Source organism: Pituophis catenifer, unplaced genomic scaffold (genome assembly GCF_029215685.1).
Source record: "Pituophis catenifer annectens isolate HBS135680 unplaced genomic scaffold, rPitCat1.0.hap2 SCAF_7, whole genome shotgun sequence".
Taxonomy (NCBI): Eukaryota; Metazoa; Chordata; class Lepidosauria; order Squamata; family Colubridae; genus Pituophis; species Pituophis catenifer.
This window is the reverse complement of record NW_027256887.1, coordinates 28,733,866-28,759,242: the sequence shown is the minus strand read 5'-3', so window position 1 is coordinate 28,759,242 and position 25,377 is coordinate 28,733,866. Positions and strand designations below refer to the sequence as shown.

General features: G+C 39.3%; 1 protein-coding gene across 8 annotated transcripts in view; it reads left to right on the top strand.

The window, feature by feature from the left end:
• FOXP2 (forkhead box P2) overlaps positions 1-25,377 on the top strand; it is a 459,756-nt gene that overhangs the window by 397,099 nt on the left and 37,280 nt on the right. For all 8 annotated transcript variants that reach the window (XM_070947598.1, XM_070947595.1, XM_070947594.1 and 5 more), the window contains 4 exons: positions 17,790-17,877; positions 20,360-20,443; positions 24,659-24,860; positions 25,318-25,377. The exon at positions 25,318-25,377 is cut by the window's right edge and continues 17 nt beyond it. In XM_070947598.1, coding sequence (XP_070803699.1) covers positions 17,790-17,877; positions 20,360-20,443; positions 24,659-24,860; positions 25,318-25,377 — 434 coding nt within the window. The remainder of the gene's footprint in view (positions 1-17,789; positions 17,878-20,359; positions 20,444-24,658; positions 24,861-25,317) is intronic.

Below are 25,377 nucleotides of genomic sequence, written 5' to 3'. Positions count from 1 at the left end.
CCCCTCGTAATCAGGTGCGATTATCCCAAAAGCAGAATGGGATTAATCAACGTCCTGACATCTGGTAGCAGAGGGCGGTTGAAATTTATGGCTTTTTCCTTGTTTGTTACTTTCTTTTTTTTTTTTTTTTTTTAAATTTGATTTATATGCCGCCCTTCTCCGGAGACTCAGGGCGGCTTACTTTTGATGATAAGCGCATAGGCAATTAGTTTTTAGCTACTGAGGTACGCTAATTATTTTTGCTAAGATGCTGAAACAGAAGGAAAAGGGCAAAATGAAGCCCAGAGCTTTATTCTCTTCGGATGAAGAGCAGGCGATAGAAAGACCCTCAAGATTTCAGCCCCTTGCTACAGCCACACGCCTGGAACTAGAAGCCGTGGGAGAAGTAACAGATGAAATGCTCTTAAAAAGGCATCAGGAGAGAGATAAGAGAGAAACTGCTTTTGAAGATAACGTGCTACAACTGAGGTCAGTAGCGTCTCCTTCTGAATATGCATGCTCTCAAACAGTCCTCCCAGAGCCTTCTGATTTTGTAATGCTTGGTGCAAGGCCAAAGTTTTTACAAACGGCCGAGCATTTTCACTCCCACGCAGAGAGAGAATTAATTCATTATTCTCCTCGAAGCTCTCAGTTCGCCTTGGATGAGCAAACTATAAAAGCCTATCATAACCATATAAAGTTTTATGAACATGAGCTATCCCAGGCAAAAATGGTTTTATCTATGTTTGAGCAAGATAAGAGAAAATCTTGTGACTTCAAAATCTCTAAAAGCGCCATTTTGGCTTCTTCTTCGGAGCCAAAGACACTCCCCCTGGTGGATTTTGTGTCAGGCCAATCAGAACAGAGAGCTGTGCACATGTCACATTTGTCACATGATGGTCACTCCTACTATCAAATTACAAGTGCCACATCTGCAGAAAGAGCTGAGCTACCCGAAACAAAAGGTGCAGCACCATCTACTGGTGAAAGTAATTTACTAGAGAAAGCTGAAAGGCAACGTAGTCTACATGAACATTTTGAATTATTACAGCAGACCCCGGCAAACCTGTCTTTAACTCACTCAGAGATTCAGGCTGCAATGCCACAAGTGTCTCCACAGGCCCAAACTCAAGCACCCCCTGGTGGTGCTGGTGTCCTTTTAGATGGAACACAACAAAGCTTAATGCAGCAAAGGCAAATGACTGCATCTCCAGCAGGTCATGCTAATATTGCAGCTCAAGCACAGATGGCAGCTGGAACACAGCAGATTCCAGTGCAACAGCCTCAACCACAAATGCATGCACACGTGCCTCCAGCTGTACAACCAGGGCCAGCTCCTGGTCCACCTCCAGTGCAACAAGTGCCTTTACTTCCACAGCCAGCACCTCAAATGCACATTCCTCAACAGGCATCTTCTGTTGCTCCACTGGCTGGTGAGTCAAAATTAAAGATGTCAGGACAGAATTATAAGGCCTGGGTCAGTGAGATTGGATTGTTACTTCGCAGAGAAGGCACTCACTGTATGATTTTTAATCCCCTGGCTCAGCCTTGGTCCCCTGCAATAAGAGACTTAGAGATTAAAGCTTGCACAACATTATTGATGTCCATGGATACTGAACTGCAGGTTACTTTTTCGCCTGATGCAACGGCCCAACAAATTTGGGCCCAATTGGAAAATTGCTACAGGCCTGTTTCAATTGAATCTTCATGTTTGCTCATGTCTCAATTCCATCGTTCGAGATTGAAACCTGGTGAACAAATTGGAGGGCATTTGACCAAACTGAAAGGACTGAGAAGAGAATTAAGAGAAAGAGGCTATAATATTGATGATATTCAAATGATCAGCATTATCATTAATTCTTTGAACTATGAATGGAAAGATGCCATTACAAAGATTAACCAAGTCCCTATTGCTCAACGCACAGTGGACAATGTATGCAGACTTTTAATTGAAGAAGAAGCACTCATGTTAGCTTCTTTTGAGAGGACCACCTGCATCAAGAGCTCCAGCTAGGCGCCCCTTCCGAGGAAGGACCTACGCTCCAAGGATGCCAAGATGCTACATCTGTGATCATGTGGGACATGCCACCTGGGATTGTCCCCAACGAGTTCCAGCTTCCGTCTCATACCAGCCCAGAGGAACAGATTCCAGAGGCAGAGGCAGAGGTGGAAGACAAGGTTGTCGTGGTCCCCAGCGTGATCCACAAACTCCACTCGCCACATTGGCTTTAACCAATGATCCACAACCTCAACCAGAGTACGACAGACGACTCCTGTGGACTTTGGACAGTGGTGCAGCATTGCATGTTATCTACAGAAAGGAACTTTTCACAGAGATGCACGAGCCTGAACCTGAACTACGTGAACTATTCTTTTTCAAATCATCCTTGTCAGGAACTGGAAGGACAAGGAAAAGGAACTGTTTATGTTGAAGAGCTCGATGCATTCCTGATGTTTATTACATACCAACAGCAACCAGTAATTTGCTTAGCCAGAGTCACTTGTCTAGAATGTTAAAATTCCAGGTTCACCACCTTGAAAATGCAAGTTACATAGTTAAAGATGGAGATATTGTTGCTGGAACCATATTAATTGGTGGTGATTATTACTTAAAGCCAAAGCCTAAAACACAAACACAGGCAAACTCCAAAAAGAGAGAGCACAGGCCCAGTGAGAGATCCTGTTGCTATTCCAAAGGCTCCTAAAGCCAACAAAAAGAAAATTGGGAAACAGGTTGCTCAGAGCAAGCCTGAGGTTCCTCATAAAACTGTTAATGTTGAAAATTCACTAACTGGTATACCTTTGCATTCTAGGTGTACCCATAAATGGCATAGAAGATTGGGGCATGCCAGTTTCCGTGTTCTTAGGAAGATGCCGGAGTTCGCAAAAGGTTTGGATCTAAAGGGGTGTAAGGTGTTTTTGGATTGTGCTGTATGCAAAAGGGCCAAATCCAAAGCAGCAGCCATTCCCAAACGCACTACATGCCTGTCAACACGCATTTTTGATTTGGTTCACACTGATATAGTTGGTCCTTTTCCGCCATCACTTGGTGGTAGAAAATATTTTCTAACAATTGTTGATAATTACTCAAGATATCGATATGTATATCCTATGAAAGAAAAATTTGAGATTTTTCAGATCTTTAAAGACTTTGCAGCCCTTGTTTTTACCCAACACCAAGTTTGCATCGCCAGAATCCAGAGTGATCGTGGTGCCGAATTCATGTCTCAGCGTTTCCAGGACTGGATGCGTAAGAATGGAATTCTTCATCAGACATTGGCTCCTTACATGCCGGCTCACAACGGAGGGGTACTGCAAACCATGATGCGTTGTCTCCTAGAAGACGCCAACCTTGATATGATATACTGGGGTGAAGCTATAAAATATGCAAATTACATTGTCAACCGTACTTGGAGCAGTGTAATGAATCAGACTCCTTTCTTCATGTTGTATGGCTACAAGCCCGATCTTAAAAACATCCATATTTTTGGTTCATATGCTATGGTGAACATTCCCTTAGCTCAAAGAAGAAAAGGAGGTCCAGCAGCAAAGAGACTGAGATTTATGGGTATTGATGATAACTCAAAATGGAGCAAATTTATTGACTTTAAACATGTAATTGTGATTTCCCAATCTGCTAATTTTGAGGAACATATTGACTGGTCCAGGATTCATTCCAATGATCCTGGATTTATTTTCCTAGAGATGATACTGCTGATGCCATGCAGATTGATGATCAAGATTCCACTGGTTCTTCTCAACCTGATGTTCCGTCTTCGCAAGCCGCAGATGCTGACGCTAGCGACGAATGTGAGGACGAGGACGAAGCAGAAGAAGACTGGACTGTTGTTCCGAGACGTTCCAAGAGGGCCACAAAAGGAATCCCTCCACAACGATATTCTTTTTTTTTTTAAATTTTTTTATTGAAAATTATTAAAAAATACAGAAAAAAATATAATAATATGGATAGAATTGCAGAGAGTAATATAATACATATAGAGTTTTAAAGTATCAATTTTCGCCTGGAGAAAGTACAAACTTCCATTAAGCTAACTCATCAAAAGAAAGGAAGGTTTAACCAGAAAAAAAATTCTCAATCGTCATGCAGTACTCCTGGAAGTATTTACCCACGTTCACATTAAGGTTAATATTTTCGTTCTTCTTAAGATTTCTTTTTTTGCAGCCAAGCATACCATCTGTCCCAGCTCCTATATAACCCCAATTCTTGTCTATCTCGCAAAAGTCCAGTAAGCTTGTCTGCTTCTGCACAGTCCATGATCTTTGCAATTAACGTAGCTTCCGATGGGATATTTTTGGATTTCCATTCTTGCGCGAACGAGATCCTGGCTGCAATGATGATGTGGAGAGCGAGATACCAATTAGATTTGTTTAAGTTCTCTGGTTTCATGCCTAGTAAAAACGTTTCCGGGTTCAAATCTATTCTACATCCTATGATTTCTAAAATCCATTTTTGAATTCTAGCCCAATATTCTTTTGCTCGGGGACAGGTCCACCAACTATGAAAGTAAGTTCCCATAGTGGCGTTGCATTTCCAGCAAACCGGAGAGGTCCCCGGGAACATCTTCGATAATCTAGCAGGGGGAAGGTGCCATCTATATAGCATTTTGTATATATTTTCCTTATAGGAAACTGACATTGTTAATTTTAAGGTTGTCCCCCAGATTTCTTCCCATTTTTCAAGTTCAATCGAGTATCCCAAATTTCTTCCCCAGGCAATCATTGAGTCCTTGATGACCTCCTCTCCAATCCAGTCCATTAAGAGGAATTGATAGAGTTTGGATAATACCTTCTCATCCTTCCCCAACAAGATCTTATCAAGTTCCTGTAGAGAATTATAAATTCCTCCTTTATTTTTATCCTGAGCTGTCCTAGATTGGATCTGATTGTATGACCACCAATCTAGCTCATAGCCTAATTCCCCCAGCATATTTCGAGATTTTACTTTGCCTGAAGGATCCAACAGAGCTTGGTAGATTAGTGGTTTATTTCTGTTGTAAAGAGTCGGGTGTGTCATTGCCTCTAAAGGGGAAAGCCAAATCGGAGTCATCAGGTAAAATTTATTTCTTATTCGATCCCATATGGTCATCAAAACCTTTCGAATAAAGTGGTCCATAAAATATTTATGTTTTTTGGGCCTTTCCTGACTCAGATAATAGTGCCACCCCTGTTGCAAATTGTGGCCTTCCAAGCTAAGGATTCTCCTCCTCCTCAAGGCAATCCAGTCTCTGATCCAAGTTAAGACAGCTGCCTGATGATAAAGCTCCCATTTAGGTAGGCCAAATCCTCCCCTGGAAGGGGATTCTTGAAGCATTTTCAATTTAATCCTTGGTTTTTTATTCTGCCATACAAATCTACGTATACACTGATCTAAAGAATGAAAAAAAATTGTATCTACTAAAACTGGGGCTGTCTGAAAGAGAAAAATCCATTTAGGCAGGATATACGTCTTAACTACTGCAATTCTACCTAATAATGATAACTGTAAACTTTTCCATCCTTCCAACATTTCTTTAGTTTGACTAAGTAGTTTTTGATAGTTGTCTTCTTTAATGGTCGAGCATTTAGATGAAAGCCAAATTCCTAAGTATTTTAGTTTTTTGACTATCTGGATCCCTAGTTCTTCCTCTAACTGCGCTTTTTGATTCTTCGTCATATTTTTAATTAGGATCTTGGTTTTATCTTTATTTAATTTAAATCCCGCTACTTTCCCGTAAGCCTCCAATTCCTGTAGCAAGATTGGTCCCGATTCCAAAGGTTCTTCCAAGACAAATATCAAGTCGTCCGCAAAGGCTTGGAGCTTAAACTCTTCCCCTCTGTTTCTTAGCCCTCTAATTCCTTGATTTCTTCTGACCTCATTCAATAATAACTCTAGGGTTAAAATAAATAAAAGTGGAGATAATGGACATCCCTGTCTAGTACCTTTACTTATATCAATTTTTTCAGACTCCTCCCCATTAATAAGTATTTTCGCTGTCTGTTTTGCGTATACTGTCCGGATTGCCCTGGTAAATCTTTCCCCGAATTCCATTTCGCTCAACTGTGCAAAGAGAAATTTCCAGCTCACTCTGTCAAAGGCTTTTTGTGCGTCCACGGAGACCAGGGCCACCTGTTTATCAGAATTACATTCATAATATTCTAATATATTCATTATAGTTCTCACATTATCTTTCAATTGTCTATGAGGTGGGAAGCCATTCTGGTCTCCGTGGATGTATTCATTCAGGAAAATTTTTAGTCTCTTCGCTAAAATCGCAGAGAATAATTTATAATCGGAATTAAGCAGGGAAATCGGTCTGTAATTTTTAATCAGAAGCGGATCAGTGTCTTCCTTTGGAATTAGTGTAATATATGCTTCAGACCAGGAGGGTGGCATTTGACCAAAGACCAGAACCTCATTATATACTTGAGTCAAAAATTCCCCCAAAGTCTCAAGGAGGGCCTTATAAATTTCTACTGGCAGACCATCCGTACCTGGGGTCTTTCCCCCTTTTTGTTCCCTTAATACTAACTTTACTTCCTTCAAGGTAATCTCTGCATTCAATATTTCTCTCATTGGGAGTGGGACCTTCCGGGAATCCGCTCTAGCCAAATACTCTCTAATCTCCTGGTCCTGTTCATCTCCAGCTGAATACAAAGCAGTAAAATATTCTTGTATTATTTTTCCTTTCCCTTCCTTATCCGAAACACATCTTCCCCTTTGGTCCTTCAAACAAACTATCCTATTTCTCTCCTGTTGCTTCTTCAGTCTATAAGTAAGCCATTTTCCTGCTTTATTTGCATGCTCAAAATGCCTTTGTTTTGCCCATCTAATTTTAGTAGCCAATTCTTCCTGATCTAATAGGTTTAACTGGTGTCGGGTTATTTTCTTCTTCTCAACTAGTTTTAAGTTCCCTGGGTCTGTCTGCAACCTCACTTCCACTTTCTCCAATTCACACATCAATTTACTCCGTTTCAGTCTTTGGGTCTTCCTCTTTCCAATTATATGAGATGATACTACTCCCCTGATCACCGCCTTCACCGTATCCCAGATAATCTGTGGACTAGTATCCTCTTTCCTATTGACCCTAAAGAAAAAAACCATCTCCTCTTTTAGCTTTTGGAGTAGATCTTTGTCTTTTAATACTCCTACATCCATCTTCCATCTCTTTATTCTGCGGGCTCCTCTCCATACTATTTTCAACGGATTATGGTCTGCCCAGTCATTAACCTCAATTGCCACATCTAACACCTGGTCACATAATCCTACAGTCATCCAGGCCATATCTAATCTGGACCAGGAATGATGTCTGGGGGAGAAATAAGTACCCTGTTTCTTTCCCGGATTTCTATCCCTCCATATATCTCTCAACCCTGTTACCTCTCTAATCTGTTTACAAATTTTTGGCAGAAGTTTCCTCCTCTTTTTCCCAGCTTTACCTCTCTCTGGTATATAATCCAAGTTTGGGTCTATAACCGCATTAAAGTCCCCGAGCAAACAAATATTGGCATAGTTAACCTCTAATAGCTTCTGATATAATTTCCTGTAGAAGTTTACTTGACATCCATTTGGGGCATAAATTCCAACCAACAAACATTTCCTTTGGTCCATTGTTACCTCTACCATCAGGACTCTACCTTTTTTCCCGGCATAAATTAATTTAGATTCTAAGTGTCCTTTTACATATATCACTACTCCCTTCTTTTTTTGATCTGCCAGGGAGGCATACAAATTTCCCAGTCTTTTATTCTCCAGTATCGCTTTCTGGTTTCCTTTTACATGAACCTCCTGCAGGCATATCATATCATAATTTCCTTTTACCAACCGGTTAAACACTCTCTTTCTCTTACATGGATTATTTAAACCATTAATATTAGCTGAAAATAAAGATACCCCCACCTTTCCCTTTATCATCCTCCTTACTACTTACTTATTACTTGCTCTCTGTTTTGTTTTTAGTCTGTCGGGTTCTCCTTGGGGAAAGGGGTTCTTTCCTTCCACCAACTCCTTCCCTCTCTATCTTTCTCTCCTTCCCATCTGTTCGTTCCTTAGATTCTTCATCCTCCTGTAGGTCTTTTAAGCTTCCATTTTCTGCTTCCCCCTCAGTCTCCAATTCATTCGCCTTAAAGGCTTCCGGTGACGTCACCATAAGAAGAAGAAGGATAGGAAAAGTACTCCTGACCTGATCTTCTTTTCCCTGACTCAGACCGCTTCTTTTTCTGCCGAAACCGCCCCTGGAGGGAGCAGGGAGAGTGAGGAGTGCAGGGCGCGCGTGGATGTGGCGATCCCGCGCGCTGAAGGCTTGATCCTCCTTCGGTCTCTGAAGTCAAGGAGAGGGCGCCGAGGAATGGCGGCCCCAAAGGAATGACTCATCGTGTTGGATAGGAAGCCGATTGCAGAGAGCTGGAGAATTGGAGAACTCGGATTTTTGAACTCAGAGGTGAGGAACGTGGAGAGAGAGAGGGTAAAGCTCTAACTGCCGGGACAAGTTGTGAGGCGAAACAGCCTCACTTGATCAGCGGCTGAGTGAGAGTAACCCGGACAGTGAAGAAATCTGCCTATTTAATAGGGGAAGAGCTGGTAACGGAGTGTAAATTTTCTCTCCTTTGCATCTGCTATCTCCTTGATTGGATTATTGGATTTGGCTGTGGACTTTTCTTTTTCTATCATAAACTTATAAATCCGGGACAAACTATCAATAATCTCCCTTATTAAGCTGAATCACTAGCTTTCTGGTACTCTATGTTTGTAGCTGAAAACGTCTTTGCTTGGAACTGTCGGCAATATAAGATCAGCAACTCCATCTAGTGGCAGACTTGGAAACCCCAAAAGAAACTTCGTGCTGTATTTAGAGGAAATTTTAAATCTAAAGATTTGGTCCTCCTCATTTCCTCTTTCCTCCCCTTTTTGGTTAATCTTTGACAGTACTCTCCCTCCTTTCTTCAACCTTTATTTACTGATCAGGCCTGAGTGATATATCAGGCTGAATAGAAACTTAAATAAGATTTACTATTGTTACAGTGGAAAATAATTAATATATCTATATACTTAGCTGATTTAAATTAATTGATAAATAGAGAATTTGAGGAAGAGAAAAATTAAGTAAGCAGAAAAGTGGAGAGAACTTAGTGTGTATGCTGGGTTGGAAGAATTTTTGGTCTCCAAATAAAAATCAAGGAGGACCTCAAGGAGAGATGTCCATTGCAGCAGTTACAACCGTTACTAAAGGGAACAAGAAAGTTTTACTGCCCCCCTCGGCATCATCGCCGGTATTATCATCCCAAATGTCATCTAAACCTATAGAAGATGCAAATACATTGGGAAAGTCCCCCTCATTACAGAATTTACAGGGAATGATGCAGACGATGCAAGAGGTAATGATGAAAAATTTTGAGGACTTAACGATGAATTTGAGAAGTGAAATGGGAGCGGTGCGGGGAGACATTAAAATATTAAATGAACAATTGACAGAAGTGCGAGAGGTAATGGTTAAACAAGAGGGAAGACTTCACGAAGTGGAAGCCCGTACTAACAGATATGAAGAAGAGCCTTGATAGTACAGGGGTTTAGTGCACCCTGTTATTAACACAGCTGCTTGCAATTTCTGCTGCTTCGAATCTCTCCAAGGCTCAAGGTTGACTCAGCCTTCCATCCTTTCTAAGGTAGGTGAAATGAGGACCCAGTTTGTGGGGGCAATAAGCTGACTTTGTATAAAATATACAAAAGAATGAAGGCTATTGCTTAACGCATTGTAAGCCGCCCTGAGTCTCCGGAGAAGGGCGGCATATAAATCAAATTTAAAAAAAAAAAAAGAACTCTTGGCAGGATTGGAACGTGAACAGGCCGCAACTACAAGGATTATGGAAGAAGAAATAATTTTCTTACAGATGGAACGCTCCTCCTTTTTCCTAAGAATGCAGAATGTGGTTCAAGATAAAGAAGAATGTGTGAGAGAAGTAGTTGGAAGTATTTTAACTGAAATCTTGGAAAAAGATAAGGAGTTAATAATGAAAGACATTGATGAGGCCTATAGGGTATTTACGGGATATGCAAAGCGACATAATTTGCCTCAAGAAATTCATATTCGATTTTGTAAGAAGGATATACGGGAGGAAGTTTATAGGAAGGCAAGGGACCAGGTGATATCATATAAAGGACAACAAATTATGATTTTAAAGCAAATCCCTAGGAAAGTTAGAGAGCAGCGGCGAAGATACCAATTTTTGACGATGCAATTAAGGAAAAATGCAATTCTATATAGATGGTTGATACCGGAAGGTTTACTGATAACTTTGCGAGATAAGAGGATTAAAATTGAGAACTTGAGAGATGCACGAGATTTCTATGAACTAAACTTTAAGGCGAATGACAATGATATTCTTGGCAACTGACAAAAGCACCCTTGCCTTTGATTTGCAATGTTACACTTCCACCTGATAATTTCACACAAATCAAGCAGCTTCCTGATTCAGAGCAAGACAAATGGTATGAAGCAATGCAGGTTGAAATGGACAGTCTAAAGAAACTTAAAGTGTTTACACCTGCAAAACCTCCAGCAAACAAAAAGGTCATTGGCACTCGATGGGTCTACAGAATAAAAAAAAAACCAAATGGTGAGTCACTGTATAAGGCCAAACTTGTAGCTCAGGGTTTCGCTCAATGTTATCCTGAGGACTACACAAATACCCACCTCAGTCAGAACTGAGAGTGTAAAAATTGCTTTAGCAACTGCAACTATCCTTGGTTTAGAAGTTTTCCAGTTTGAAGTTGATACAGCTTATCTACATGCAGACCTAGATGAAGAGATCTACGTGAAAGGTCCTCCAGGATTCCGACAGCAAGAAGGGGATACCTGGTTTCTAAACAAAAGTCTTTATGGTCTGAAACAATCTGGTTTAATGTGGTACTTATGTCTTACTGACAAACTAAATTCAATGGGCTTTATTAAGTCCAAAACTGATGAGTGCGTGTTCACAAAAAGATCTAACAATGCATATGAGATAGTTCTTGTTTATGTTGATGATATTGTTTATATTGGTCCAAATAAGCAAATGAGTGAAATTTTTGCCAAAGCTTTGCAGAGATATTTCACATTGAAATCATTAGGTCACATTAGCACTTATTTAGGTGTTCAGATTGAAAAAACACAGAAGGGGTTTAGTCTTTCACAAGAGGATAAAATTGAACAAATTTTGCATCATTGCAACATGAAAGATGCTAACACGACAAAGACACCCATGCAAACAGATTTTCACAACTTGACACATGAATCAAGTCCTGAGTTCGAGGATCAAACACTTTATCGTTCAGTTATTGGGTCATTGTTGTACATTAGTAGTTGGACCAGACCCGACATTGCACTTAGTGTTAATCTCTTATCTTGACACGTAGGTAAGGCAAAACAGTTTCATTGGACATGCGTTAAGAAATTATTGAGATACCTAAAATACACTAAACATTTGAAGTTATTGTTAGAACCAACACATACTGATTATGCAGAATTATGTTGTTATGCAGATTCTGATTGGGCAAGTGATAAGAAATCACATAAAAGTACTTCAGGTTATATGATGTTCTTAAATGGATGTCCTGTTTATTGGCAAGTACATAAACAGAATTTTGTTTCTTGTTCATCTACTGAAGCTGAATATGCTTGTGTTTCAGATGCATGTAATTCTCTAAGTTGGTTTGATGCTTTAGTCACAGATATCTGGACACACCTGATCCGACCAATCACAGTGATGGAAGACAATGAATCGGTGGTTTATATTTCTGAATCACATTTCACAGGTTCTAGGTCCAGACACATTGACATCCGTTATCAAAACATAAAACATTTAGTGAAAAAAGTGTGTATCTACACATGATCAGATTGCAGATATGCTCAACAAACCACTTCCAGCAGCTCAACACGAGTATCTGCGTAAGAAGATGTGCCTTATTTGATGATGTACTGATATTCGCTCAACTGGCAAAAGAAGGGGTTTGTCACTGCGTTCTTTTATTTACCAGCTGAGCTCTCATTTCTGGACTATCAGACTTTCCGTAGCTTGCCAAGAATTGTTATCAGTAAGCTAAACTGCGCATGTCCACCCCATTCTTTCACACATTTTTTCCTTTGTTTTCTTGCCAGAGGTCCGGCTGCTGAGAAGCAGCTGGCACGAACTTAATTCAAAATGTAACTTATTAGATCAGTTAGGTGTTTTATTTTCTTTATAACAAATAAATGAGTTTTCTTAGAATATATCTTCGGGTTTTGTTTTCTTAAAGTATACTTGCAAGGAAATGTCATGATCCACCCCTCGTAATCAGGTGCGATTATCCCAAAAGCAGAATGGGATTAATCAACGCCCTGACACTCCTCACCTGGTTGCCGCCACATACACTTGACACCATCTGAACCAAATACGTTTATCTTGGTCTCATCGGACCACAGGACATGGTTCCAGGAATCCATGTCCTAAGTCTGCTTGTCTGCAGCAAACCGTTTGCAGGCTTTCTTATGCATCATCTTTAGAAGAGGCTTCCTTCTGGGATGACCGCCCTGCAGACCAATTTGATGTAGCGTGTGGCGTATGGTATGAGCACTGACAGGCTGACCCCCCACCCCTTCAACCTCTGGAGCAATGCTGGCAGCATTCATACATCTATTTCCCAAAACCAACCTCTGGATATGATGCTGAGCACGGGCACTCAACTTCTTTTGTCGACCATGACGAGGCCTGTTCTGAGTGGAACCTGTTCTGTTAAACCACTGTATGGTCTTGGCCACTGTGCTGCAGTGCAGTTTCAGGGTCTTGGCAATCTTCTTATAGCCTAGGCCCGTGATAGCAAACCTATGGCACACATGCTGGAAATGGCACGCAGAGCCATTGCCAGTTGTTCTTTTGGGTTCCGGCGTGCTGACCAGCTGGTTTTCACACATACGGGCGCACTGGAAACCGGAAGAGCAGCCAGCCATTGCGCATGCGTGCTCCAGGAGGATAATCTACCTGTTTCCAGTGTGTGCAGGCACGTCGGCCACTTGGTCTTCTGATTTTTTTTTTTTAATTTGATTTTATATGCCGCCCTTCTCCGGAGACTCAGGGCGGCTTACAATGCGTTAAGCAATAGCCTTCATCCTTTTGTATATTTATACAAAGTCAGCTTATTGCCCCCACAAACTGGGTCCTCATTTAACCTACCTTAGAAAGGATGGAAGGCTGAGTCAACCTTGAGCCTGGTAAGATTTTTTTTTTTTAATTTGATTTTATATGCCGCCCTTCTCCGGAGACTCAAGGCGGCTTACAATGCGTTAAGCAATAGCCTTCATACTTTTGTATATTTATACAAAGTCAGCTTATTGCCCCCACAAACTGGGTCCTCATTTAACCTACCTTAGAAAGGATGGAAGGCTGAGTCAACCTTGAGCCTGGTAAGATTCGAACCTGCAGAAATTGCAGGCAGCTGTGTTAATAACAGGGTGCATTAAACCACTGTACTACCAAGGCTTCTGGTGTGCATGTGCACATGAAGACTAGCAGTGGCAAGAGCAATGGGCCCATGTGCCAAAAGACATGGAGTGGGGAGCCCAGAGCTGTTGGCCAGGGTAGGGGGCTTCCCTCCCTCCCCACCTGCATGGGCTTCCCTCCCTCCCCACCTGCGTGGGCTTCTTGCACGGCCCCAGGTGGTCTGGAGCATCTGGGCAGCTCGGGAGCCCCAGAAAAGCCAGCCAGCCCCGGTGCACCCTCCCTCGCCACTTCTGCGAAGGAAGCATGACCACTTCCCAGCAGCATGGTGTCTCCGGCGTTCCTCCTCTGCAGAGCCGCCACCCTAGAAGAGTAGCAGCAGCAGCAGCAGCAGCAACTGCATGAGAAGGGTGGCCAGCTGCCCACCCACTGCCCCTTCCCTTAGCCATGTTTGACTTAGACAAATTCAAGCGGCAGCTAAATAAAAAGGAACAGGGTAAGCAAGCATGGTTGGGGACAAGCAAGTTGGCCGAGTTCAATGCCAGAAGGAGAAAAAGAAGTATGTGATGGCAGTAGCTCTCCCCCTCCCTCCCCTCTCCCCGCGTGGTGGGGCAACACTTTTCTTGGCACAAGGCAGCCGGGTTGCTCAAGTGCCCTGACCTGTCAGGCGAGGGAAAAGCAGCAAACTCAGCTTAAAAGGAAAAAACTCTGAATGTGTGGCCTCCACTGCCCTGCCTCGGCTCCTCCCCGCTGGGAGCTTGGCAGCTTTGCAACTCCCCTGATAGTCTACTACCCGCAGGCTTCCCCAGCCACTTGCCACCCAGGCTTTCTGTGAGCCACAGCCGTGCAGGGCCTACCGCTGCTTTTTCCTCACCTGGTGGATTGGGTCACTTGAGCAACCCGGCTGCCTTGTGCCAAGAACCACATTGCCTTGCCCCGCTCGCCCGGCTGACTGCGAGTCTTTCAGTGAGCCTAGCACGCGTTGCCAGGCTGGAGGGCAACTGGGTACCCATCTGTTCCCTGGTGAGACAAAGCAGCGGCTGTTTCCTGGCCAGCAGCAGCAATCTTGGCCCCACCACCTCGGCTTCCAAATGCATGGCCTCCGCCACCCTGCCTGGACTTCTCTCTGCTGGGAGCTGCCAGCCGAGCAAGTGTGGCTGGTGGAGTTTTGGTGGGCTAGCAGCCGGTGAGGGTGGGGGGGGGGAGGCTGAGCTGCCTGCACAGGTGACCCCGTGCCCGCCTTTGAAGCAGGGCCGAGAAACCCTCTTGCCTCACTCTGCCAGCTGCGTGGATCCCCTGGGCTGTGGGCATCGCTGCCTCCACTGTGGTGGCTGGAGAGCCTGGCTCAGCCAGCGGTGGGTGTAGCGGGTCTTGGATGGGGGTGCTGGGCCACCCACAGTTGGGCCTGTCGCCTGGCCTCTGCCATGCCCACCGCTGCGCCACCGGCCAAGCGAATGCTAGAGAAGGAGCAGAATGGTGGCTGGTTTGGACAGGGTGGGAGAGAAGCGTGCCCCCTCACCCTGGGGATTCTTGAACTGCTGCTTCCTTGGCAGTGGCAGGAGCAGAGGGCTGAGGCTTCCCTCCCTCCCAGCTGGAGGCTTGGGGATGCCAAAGTTTGGTTCAGGAGGCTTTCCAGGCCCAAAACAGGGCAGGGGATGCACGCATGCGCAGGGGAGCATGGGTCATGCGTGCATGCGCAGTTGGGGTGCACATTGCAATATGGGTGCTGGCACATGCATGCACTATTGCGCACGCACACACACACACTTTTGGCACGCAACAAGAAAAAGGTTCGCCAACACTGGCCTAGGCTATCTTTATGTAGAGCAATAATTTGTTTTTTCAGATCCTGAGAGTTCATTGCCATGAGGTGCCATGTTGAATTTCTAGTGACCAGTATGAGAGAGTGAGAGCAATAACACAAAATTTAACACACCTTCTCCCCCTTCACACCTGAGACCTTGTAACACTAATGCATCACATGACACCAGGGAGGGAAAATGGCTATTTGGGCCCCATTTGGACATTATCACTTAGGGGTGTACTCACTTTTGTTGCCAGCAGTTTAGACATTAATGGCTGTGGGTTGTGTTATTTTGAGGGGACAGCACATTTACACTGTTATACAAGCTGTATACTCACTACTTTACATTGTAGCCAAGTTTCATTTCTTCACTGTTGTCACATGAAAAGATACACTTAAATGTTTACAAAATGTAAGCAGTTCGGAGAACCGGCAAATACCACCTCTGGCTGACCCCAGAGTAGGGTGGGAATGGAGATTTTGCCATATCCTTCCCTCAGGATGGAACTGGTAGTAAAAAAAATTGGATTTCACCACTGATATATATGCAACCATGTGTTTAGATGGGCAGCCAATCATATAAATTTTATAAATAAATAAACAACTTTCTTATCCATGTCTACTACTACATTCAAAGCCCTAGGCTGCTTGTTATCAATATGCCTTATGTCATTGTTTGCTAAACAGTACGCCATTATAAATCAGTGTGTGCATAAAGAAATTTCATTGTAATTAAGAGCTTGAAAGCATAGAAAAGAAGCTATTATGAAATCTAAATGAAAAAAGAAAATACTGATATTAGGACATAATTTAATAGAGTAATTTTTGTTTCTTTTTCATTGTTTTGTAATACATTGTGTTCACATGACATACTTTTTCCACATTCCTTCCAATGATAGCAAAGTTTTCATGCAATGCTTATATAATTTAAATGCTGATAGTTACTTAGGAATGTTGACAATCATATCCTGTGAATAGAGATAACTCCAGTATGTCTGCCACCAGTGTATATTCAAATAGAATGAAAAATATTACTTATTAGAACAATAGTTACTCATCCATACAAGTATTTCATTTATTCACTTATTGTTAGTTAAAAACTCCTCCCTGTTTATTAGATTCAAGTTCTAATGCATATTTATTTGGAAATGGTGAATAATTGAGGTTGGAATCAAATTAACTATCCCAACTGCTACAATTTAATTGCAATAATATATCAAAGAGATATTAAAATATCTTTGCAGACCAGAATTCTGTGATGTGTCACATAGCCAATTAATACATCAGCTCCTTACTGTAATTTTGATATCAGTCATTTAAATCAAGAGTAATCAAACAAAAAACTCACCCATACATTCTTTTTCAGATGGTTCTTCTGGAAGCATCATACCTCCTTCAATTATACTGCTTAGAATTTTTTTTAAAAAAAAGTGAAATAAGCTTGAAAACTTAAAATAGGTCACTTACTTTTCTTTAAAAATGAATGTCCTGTTTAATCAACTATTTGGTAAGCCTGGTAAGAATCTTACTAGGTGCTTATATTTTTTTCTCTAGGACTGGAATTTAGGAAGTTCTCACTTATATATGAGGATATAGGTGTAGAAAGTACAAATTGCTTTATCAAGTAGAATATTTTCCTTGTAAAGTAAATAATGACTTGCTAAATATATTGTCATATATAATAAAGTTTAATAAAGTTAAACTTTATTAAAGTTTAACCCAAGTGAATTTGTAGTGATCACATTTGTATATTATTTGCATTTTTTCATCTATACTTCTCCATTTTCCAATGCTGTACCCTTTGTCTTTTTGCATTGCTCATCCAGAAATGCATTTTTGCTAAATTCATAGGCTATGTGTGTTGAAAGGTAGACATAATGGTCCTGTTTTCATTGACAATATCCAAATATTATTACCAAAATGTGCTCTTATCATGTGGCGGAGAGGGAAAAGTTCAGATTTGGTAAGTGTACTCAAATCATAAAAAGATGTGTGGTTAAATGTTTAGGTGTATTTATTTAGACATATCTATCCCTTCACAACTGGCAGGTAAAAGGAACTAGTTATATAGGCATCTGAGTAAAAGTCAAAATTACATTATGTCACATATATGATATGAATTTGTCATTATAATTAGTACCATTTGCATCATCACGACACAAGTGGTGTTACTTTATTCCTATCAAAGGTACCCATGACTAGCTCTTTTATAAAGTAAGTGTTAAATTTGGTCCCCTTGTCATTGTACCTTTGTGCACCATTTTCTTGTGTCTCTTATCATAAATTATAGCCAGGACCAAGACTGCTCAGTTGCATTTTCCAAACTACTTTGCAGTGAATTCCATTAGGGAAATAGTGAAGTTTCTTGCAAGGTAGTTGTATTATGCCTGTTACAGCAGTTTAGATTTGAACTGGGTTTCAGTAACTAACTTTCTCACATAAGAATTGTATTTACAGAACATACACAGAGAGAAAGAGAAGCAATAGGATTGAGAAGGTTATCAACCTTTACCTAATGTTCTATATTTTTAATTATTTTAATTATTTCTTCTTTTACTAGGCACCTTAATAATGAACATGCATTGGATGACCGAAGCACTGCTCAGTGTCGGGTGCAAATGCAAGTGGTCCAACAATTAGAAATACAGGTTTGAAAATATCCATATTCTGAATATATTTTTCCTTGAGAAAATTGTCTTAATTTCTTATGGAATTATGTATACATGGGTTAACATTTATGAACATGTTTTAATATCTACTGGTATGTTTTGAAATAAATTAAATACTAATTAACTATCCAAAGCAATGCAATTTAAACATCTACTCAGAAAAGAGCCGCTGAATTCAGGGAGTATTTTTTTTCTAAATAAGCACATGAGGTTTGACTTCATTTATGTTAAAAATTATTTTTAACTATCATTTTTTTAATCTTCATTGGTAATTGTGCCTTTAGGAAATGGGATGTCATTATGAAAGTATGGATTGACTTGCATAGTCTGGATTATGCAAGTGACGTGATTATGCAAGTCTGGATTAATTTATTTTCTATATCATTTGTATTCATATAAATTCTCAACTACCTTTTAAAGCAACAGTTCATAAACATAAATATATGCCAATAACATCATCAATCTGCAACTAAACATTTCACTTTAAAATTTCTCTGTGCTGCCATATTGTCTGCCATATTGTCTGCTGTCACATTCTAGTGATGACCAAAATTCTTGAGACCTTGTAGACAAGTCTTCAGCCTGCTTCATCATGCCATATAGTTATGAAAATATGTGTCTGGAGATTCATAAGGCCATATTTTTAGACTCCAGAAATTTTGTTCCTAATTCACATAATGGCTTTGATTTTGTCTTAGTATATGATGGTTTTCAGCATAATGTACTTTTGGCCATCTAAGAATAGAAAAAAATAATAAAAAAATAAAAAAACCCTAACATTGTCATTCCTAAAATGGCTAATGTAAATCAGTGCTCAGAATCATACTTTTACATATAGTTTCAATAATTTGGGAGGTTGGGTGAGGAAGGGAAAGACAAATTACTAGAAATTTTTCATTTAGTATAATTGGAGAGAACGCCACCAGACATAAGACATATGTTAGTTAACAACAGGATCCAATAAAATAATAAAGACTTAAATGTGGGAATCAAATGTTTAGTCCAGGTAGAAAATACATTTTGGACCAAATAAGCTCTAGCAGAATTATATTTAATATTCTTTTTAGCACAGACCAATTAAACTGTAATCTATTTAAAGCATGTCTTCCTTTATAGCCCTAAACTGCTTTACTGTTACCATTTTACATTTTGTGCTCATTCTGCAAAAGAGATAGCTGACATACAATGGAAAAGTCTCATATAATACAAGCATGGGTTGTATGGGTCAGGGGCTGTGGGTTTTTGTTTTGTTTGGTTTTGCATGGTTTGGATTACTTTTTTTTTTTTGCCTGAAAATTAAACAGTGGGAAATGAAATAACTATAGTTATTATTCTCTTTCATTTTATATACAGTACAAAGACTTTGCTTTATTTACCCATCCAAATTCTCAGAGGGGTGTGTGTGTGTGTGTGTGTGTGTGTGTGTTTGCAATTATTACAAATATTTATGAGTTTGGCATGGAAAAGAAGTTTTTACACTAAAGTCTTAGAGTATTCATTTAATGTATTGTTTAGTATATTAAAGTTAATTTTACTGGCATAGTGCTTTTAGGGTTTTTATCTACAGTATGTATATGATACTATTTGGGCCTTTAAAAATTGAAAGATCATTTATTTTTGCATTTTAGATATACAAAACTAAATATAATTGTTGAGTACTATATTATAATATAGCAATATAACCAAAGGAGAGGGCCACAAATAATCCTGGTCCTTTTATGAACCATGTTGAAGGCTTTCTTTGAGGTGCAATTTATATTTACAAATATTATGTTGTAATATAAAAGTCTCAATGGACTTTCTACTTTCAGAGTGACCAATTATGAGTTTTTCCCTCCTCCCTCTTTTGTATGACTATAGAAATGTAAGGTCCACCCATTGTAATGAGATCTAGAACATTGTTGATGTCAGTTTAGTGGCAGAGTTCAACATTTCACACTGCCTAGTCCCTGTCACTCTATTGAATTAGATTGATTATGGTAGATTGCAGGGGGCACTAACTTAACCTCATGGGAATGGATGAAAAGTATAGACAGTCTTGGCAGGTACCATGCTATGAGAACCCTTCACCTCTGTTGGCGCTAGCCCATTGCTAATAGTGTCCATAGGACTGTAAAGAGACACTATGGGCCATCTAATTTACAGACCTAGTAACTTGCTACTGTTGAGTCAGTAATGACCTCAATTCTCTTATTGACAAAAAGATGAAGTATTATTTGTTTTCTCTGACCTTTTAAATATGACAAAAGTTATACAGCTTTCTTCTTTCTTTCTCTCCCTCCACTCCTGAAAATCCAAGTTCCCTCTCTCTCTATAAAAGTTTTCACAGGCTTTGACATAGGCTTTGATATGCAGGAACATTACTCCATAACAGTCTCCAAGATAAGATGTATCACATGAAATAAAATAGCTGTTATTAGTCATTTCTAAAATGCTTCTGATCTCACTCTTTCTTTAACAGCTTTCTAAAGAACGTGAACGTCTTCAGGCAATGATGACCCACTTGCACATGCGACCTTCAGAGCCCAAGCCATCTCCAAAACCTGTAAGTGCATATTGCTTTATAAACAGTAAATAGGTCTACAAATGTAATAGACTAAGAAAATGAGCAATTTACTGACAGTTGGAAAACAATAAGTGTGATGAAAAATATGGCAATAAAATGAAGGAAAAATGCAATTGCTTGTCAAATTGCATGTTTCTTTAAAAGTAATGCTATCTTTTACAAAATCTGTCCAATCTGTGCCATAGGGGACACTAAACAAGCACACCTGTAAGTGCACAAATCACTCCCTTTCTGCTGAAGCTAGAAAGAATATCATTTTTGAAATAGACTCACAAATATTAAAAAGAAAGCTGTTTTGAAATACCTGAAGTTCAGCTGACACAGAAGTAGTAAAGAAATAGTAGCCTAACACAAGGCTATATAAGTACATGGGTTGATGCTGTAGTTTACCCTGTCATTTAAAATATCCATCAGAAAAGACATTGCGTTTTGTAATATTTTTGTCATTGAAGAGAAGCAAATTGTTCATCTGATATCAGCAATGCTACAGTGGGTATCTACTCCACTTTTGATAAAGGTGTGAGTTACTGATATATCACTGTCTGTTTCTGAATTAGAACTGATAATGGAATAAAATATGGAGCCTTTTTCCATAGCCTTCTAAAATATATTTGCAAGTTATATATACATCTCGGTGTATGTCAGGCTACACTGCTTGCTTCATATAATTTGATAAAAATTAATTCTAGTGAGACCACATTGGAATACTTTGTCCATTTCTGGTCACCACGATACAAAAAAAGATGTCCCTTCCAGTCTTATGATTCAATGTTCTATGTAGCCAATAATCTTTGAAAAAAAATAGAGAAAAACAGCATACAATTTATACAATGTATATCATAGCCTCCTAAATATTCCTTAAAACAATGGAAGAGATGTTTGTAATTTTTTTCCACAAAACTGCATATTTCAAATACTTTGTTTCAAAGCATATCCTTAGGATTATCAGATATGGAGAGCAGAAATCAGGACCACCAACAGTAATCTGAATTAACATTTTCTGCATCTCTTTTCTGCCATCTAGTGATTCTTTGGACTTTTTCACCTCCCAAACTGATTGCTCTGTGATTTATAACTTGGTAGTTGCCCCTCTGAGTTTTCAGTGATTAGTATCATTTTTATATACTGTATGGATGTAAATCTTCAACATTTGTGTTGTTTTCCATAATTAACTGTTTATTGCCTTAAGTATAAGTTTGCGCTACAGTACTAAATATGTCTGCTTTTTCATTTTTTTCAAATGACTGTTTTTGTTAGTTTTTAGTATGTTTACTTGGCTCCCAAATATTTCTTAATAGTGTAGAAAATGCGTGGAAAATATTTTTGCATCATAGAATTGTTTTAATGTCAATGAGTAAATTCATTATAAATTTTAGAACTATCCCATATTTACTGTTTTGACTGTCTCATTACAATAAATTTATTTTTCTACTGTTTTCTATAGTGTAAGATAGATATCCACATGACAGAGTAATTGTCTCATAAATCCATCAGAAATCTGCAGCTTGTTCTTTTCCAATTAATTATTCAATCAGTAAATTTTTTAAAACTCCAGCAGCATGGTTACATGTACACTAATAAAGAATTTTCAGCCTATAATCCAAAACAGAACCTGAATGAATAATGTAATTGAAGTATTACATTACATAAACCACACATGAAAGAATTGCTAATTGCATTTGATGATGGGCAATTAGTACAGAATCTTAGATTAGCAATTTAAAGTGAAAGCACAGTTTAAAGTTCCCTTTGGAACTAGAAATATCTGAAGTAGTGAACTAATACTGTCTTCAAATTAGTTTGAGAGAAGAGTGGTAAATACCACCAAAAATAACCCCTAAAATGTACACTGTACAAAAGAAGCTTCAAAATTGATAGGATAGTAGAGAATTATGGTCTCGTGCAGTGATTCAGTTAAGATGGCCCACACATTTGATAACTATTAATAGCATGAATTTATTACCAAGGAAAAATGAGCTCTGTTGGTTCATCATTACACTCTAAACAGCTATCAGTACACGAACACAAGGTGCAACCACAGTGTGTATTATATGACACCATTTACTCTCTGAATGGTACTTCATTAAATGGTACCTTTTGGCCATGCTATGGATGGATGAAAATCAAAGTTATCATGGCTGTGAGTCCTGAATAATGAGTTTCACCCAACCTTGAATATATTCAGATGAGCTGAGTGATCATCCTACGTTTTACATGCTTTTCTTTAGTTAATAATAAATTCTATTTTATCAGCTCACGATTCCATGCCTACAAACATGTCATGCTTATTATTGCTGCCTAGAAGAATAATTTACCATAACGCTGTAAACATAAAGGTTGACATACATACTAACCCTAGCATTTCCAAACCTGTCTGTGTTTTATCAATAATGTTGCAGCCTGTACAATCTTCTCATAGAACTTTATTTTATTTTCATTGTGATAAAAAAAAAATTGGAGTGGGAAATAGCGGGATATCAATTTAATGTGTGTGTGTGTGTGTGTGTGTGTAATGAAATAAAATATACCTTTGACATGTCAGTTTAGAATTTGTAGTAGTATATGTAGTATACTACTACTTTGATATGTAATAGCAAGAACAATCAATATTGCTTCAATTTATAACTTACACAAAATCAAAGATACTTTTGTACCTCTTGGGCATTTCATCACTATACTGAAGACAGCATTGAGCAAAATCATTATATTTTCCTCCCTCCTTCCACCCCATATGTACTTAACAAAGAAAAACAGTTTGTGACTTATAAGGAACAGATGCACTCAGGGATGCCTTGAGGGCACCAGTCGTTATTATTATACTGCTAATGCTCTTTTGCTGGCTGCTGCCCAAGAAAGCCAAACAATTAGCTGGCATATGTTAATTTTTGTTTCCCTAACAAATCTCTCTACTGACTAGATGTGTAAAACAAATCCACAAAGAAAGATCAATCAATGCTGCATGCCGTTGAAAAGCAGTCTATCTTAAATGTATTTGGGTCCTGAAAAGCAGGTTGTTACTAGATTAGGAATAAAAACCAAGTCATCTCTGTTTAATCAATCAAGGCACACTTACTGCCCAACTTCTATTCATTTTAGTGCTAGATAATGCATAATATCCCTACAGATAGTGCTCTTCCTATAATTTCAACAAGCCATTATTAAGTTCTGCATATTGAAATATACTGTAGAAAACTATTGTAGCTTTGATTGGTATCAACCAAGGATAAGGCAGAAATCATTTGGGGGGTTACTGTCATGATTATCCATTTTGCTAATTGGATGCTATTTATGACAAAAGATGTATGGTAAATATGACAGAGTTAATATGCATTTTTGATAATGAGTAACAAGGCTTTTCTTGCTGGGGGTGTAATGAAGGGCACACTGTTAAACAGCTTGCATATATTTTCACCTCCTTTCTTTTTTTCTCCCCACTCTGACATCCTCTTTCTAGGGTATATCAACCATAAGTGACACTGTAATCATAAATTGAAAATGATACTTCCAAAGGAATTGGCAAACTTGACATTTCATTATATTTGTTAACACATGCCACAAATGATTGTTAGTGAAGAAATTCCATTTCCCTCTCTCCATCTCCAATCAGATTTAATTTGAAAATTTTCAGCGTCCTCTGGCTAATTTGCAATTAAGACAATTTTGTTTGAATATGTAGTAATGTCATTACCATTCCACCAAATTAGCAAGGAGACTAAAGGTCAGTGTAAAATTTTCCAGCTGGTTGGAGCCTCTCAGCTGAGATTTGGGACTGAAGAAAGGAAATCCAGCAGCATCACAATAGGAACTTATTTTGAGTCACTTTGGCCAAAAGCAAAAACACTTCTGGGTTCTCATCCTGGGGCTTCAACCGGGGACTAGCCTGCCCTGCAAAAGAGCCTGTCAATAATAAACTACAGGATACTGTAGGGGTAGACTGTTGAGTCAAGTCCAGTAGGACTAGCAGAATAGTCCTGAGTGACATTACTGAAGATTAGAGGATCATCTAATTATAGATTTTATTATGCAGTTTCATCCTGTAATTAGCTGAGCTTGGCTTCTTCCTTGTGCAGCTTATTAGTGGCTACATAGTCGTAGAAAATTCTTTTCTTATCTGTCAAACCATTTAAATACTTCTCCCTGCCTTTTTTTTTTCTTCATGTAACTTCCTCTGGCTTCCTTCCTGGATCTCTGTAGTTAAATCTGGTGTCCACTGTCACCATGTCAAAGAACATCTTGGAAACATCTCCTCAGAGTTTACCTCAAACACCTACTACTCCAACAGCCCCAATTACTCCAATTACCCAGGGACCCTCAGTCATCACCCCTGCCAGCATACCCAATGTGGGAGCCATTCGAAGGCGACATTCAGATAAATACAACATTCCCATGTCATCAGGTAAGTTCATGTGTTTAAGTATCTGAAACATCCATAGAGGCATTTAGAGAATAAGACCTAGGAAGTCCAAGATATGCTTTATTTTCTTTAATATATAAAATCATGCTTAGTATCTGAACATCTATATATGACTTCAGCGGAGAGTTTGCTCGTTTATCAATAATCTTTGAAGGAAAGTGATTATAGAGTTTGCTGACTGATTTTTAAATAGCTGTTATTTCATGACAATGATAGAGCTGGAATGAAAGATAGAAGGATAGGAAAGACATGTCATATAAGAAGATACTCTGATTAATACATAAAAAATGGCCCAACATTGGTAGTGAATGCTAATATCAATGCAAATATTTCACAAATGCAAGTCAAGATGTTCTGAAGTGCAGCTAACCCTTTTAATCAGTTCCCTGGGTTATGCCTGTTCACACCAATAACAACACATTTTCATTTTTTTAAACAGAAATTGCCCCAAACTATGAGTTTTATAAAAATGCAGATGTCAGACCTCCATTTACTTATG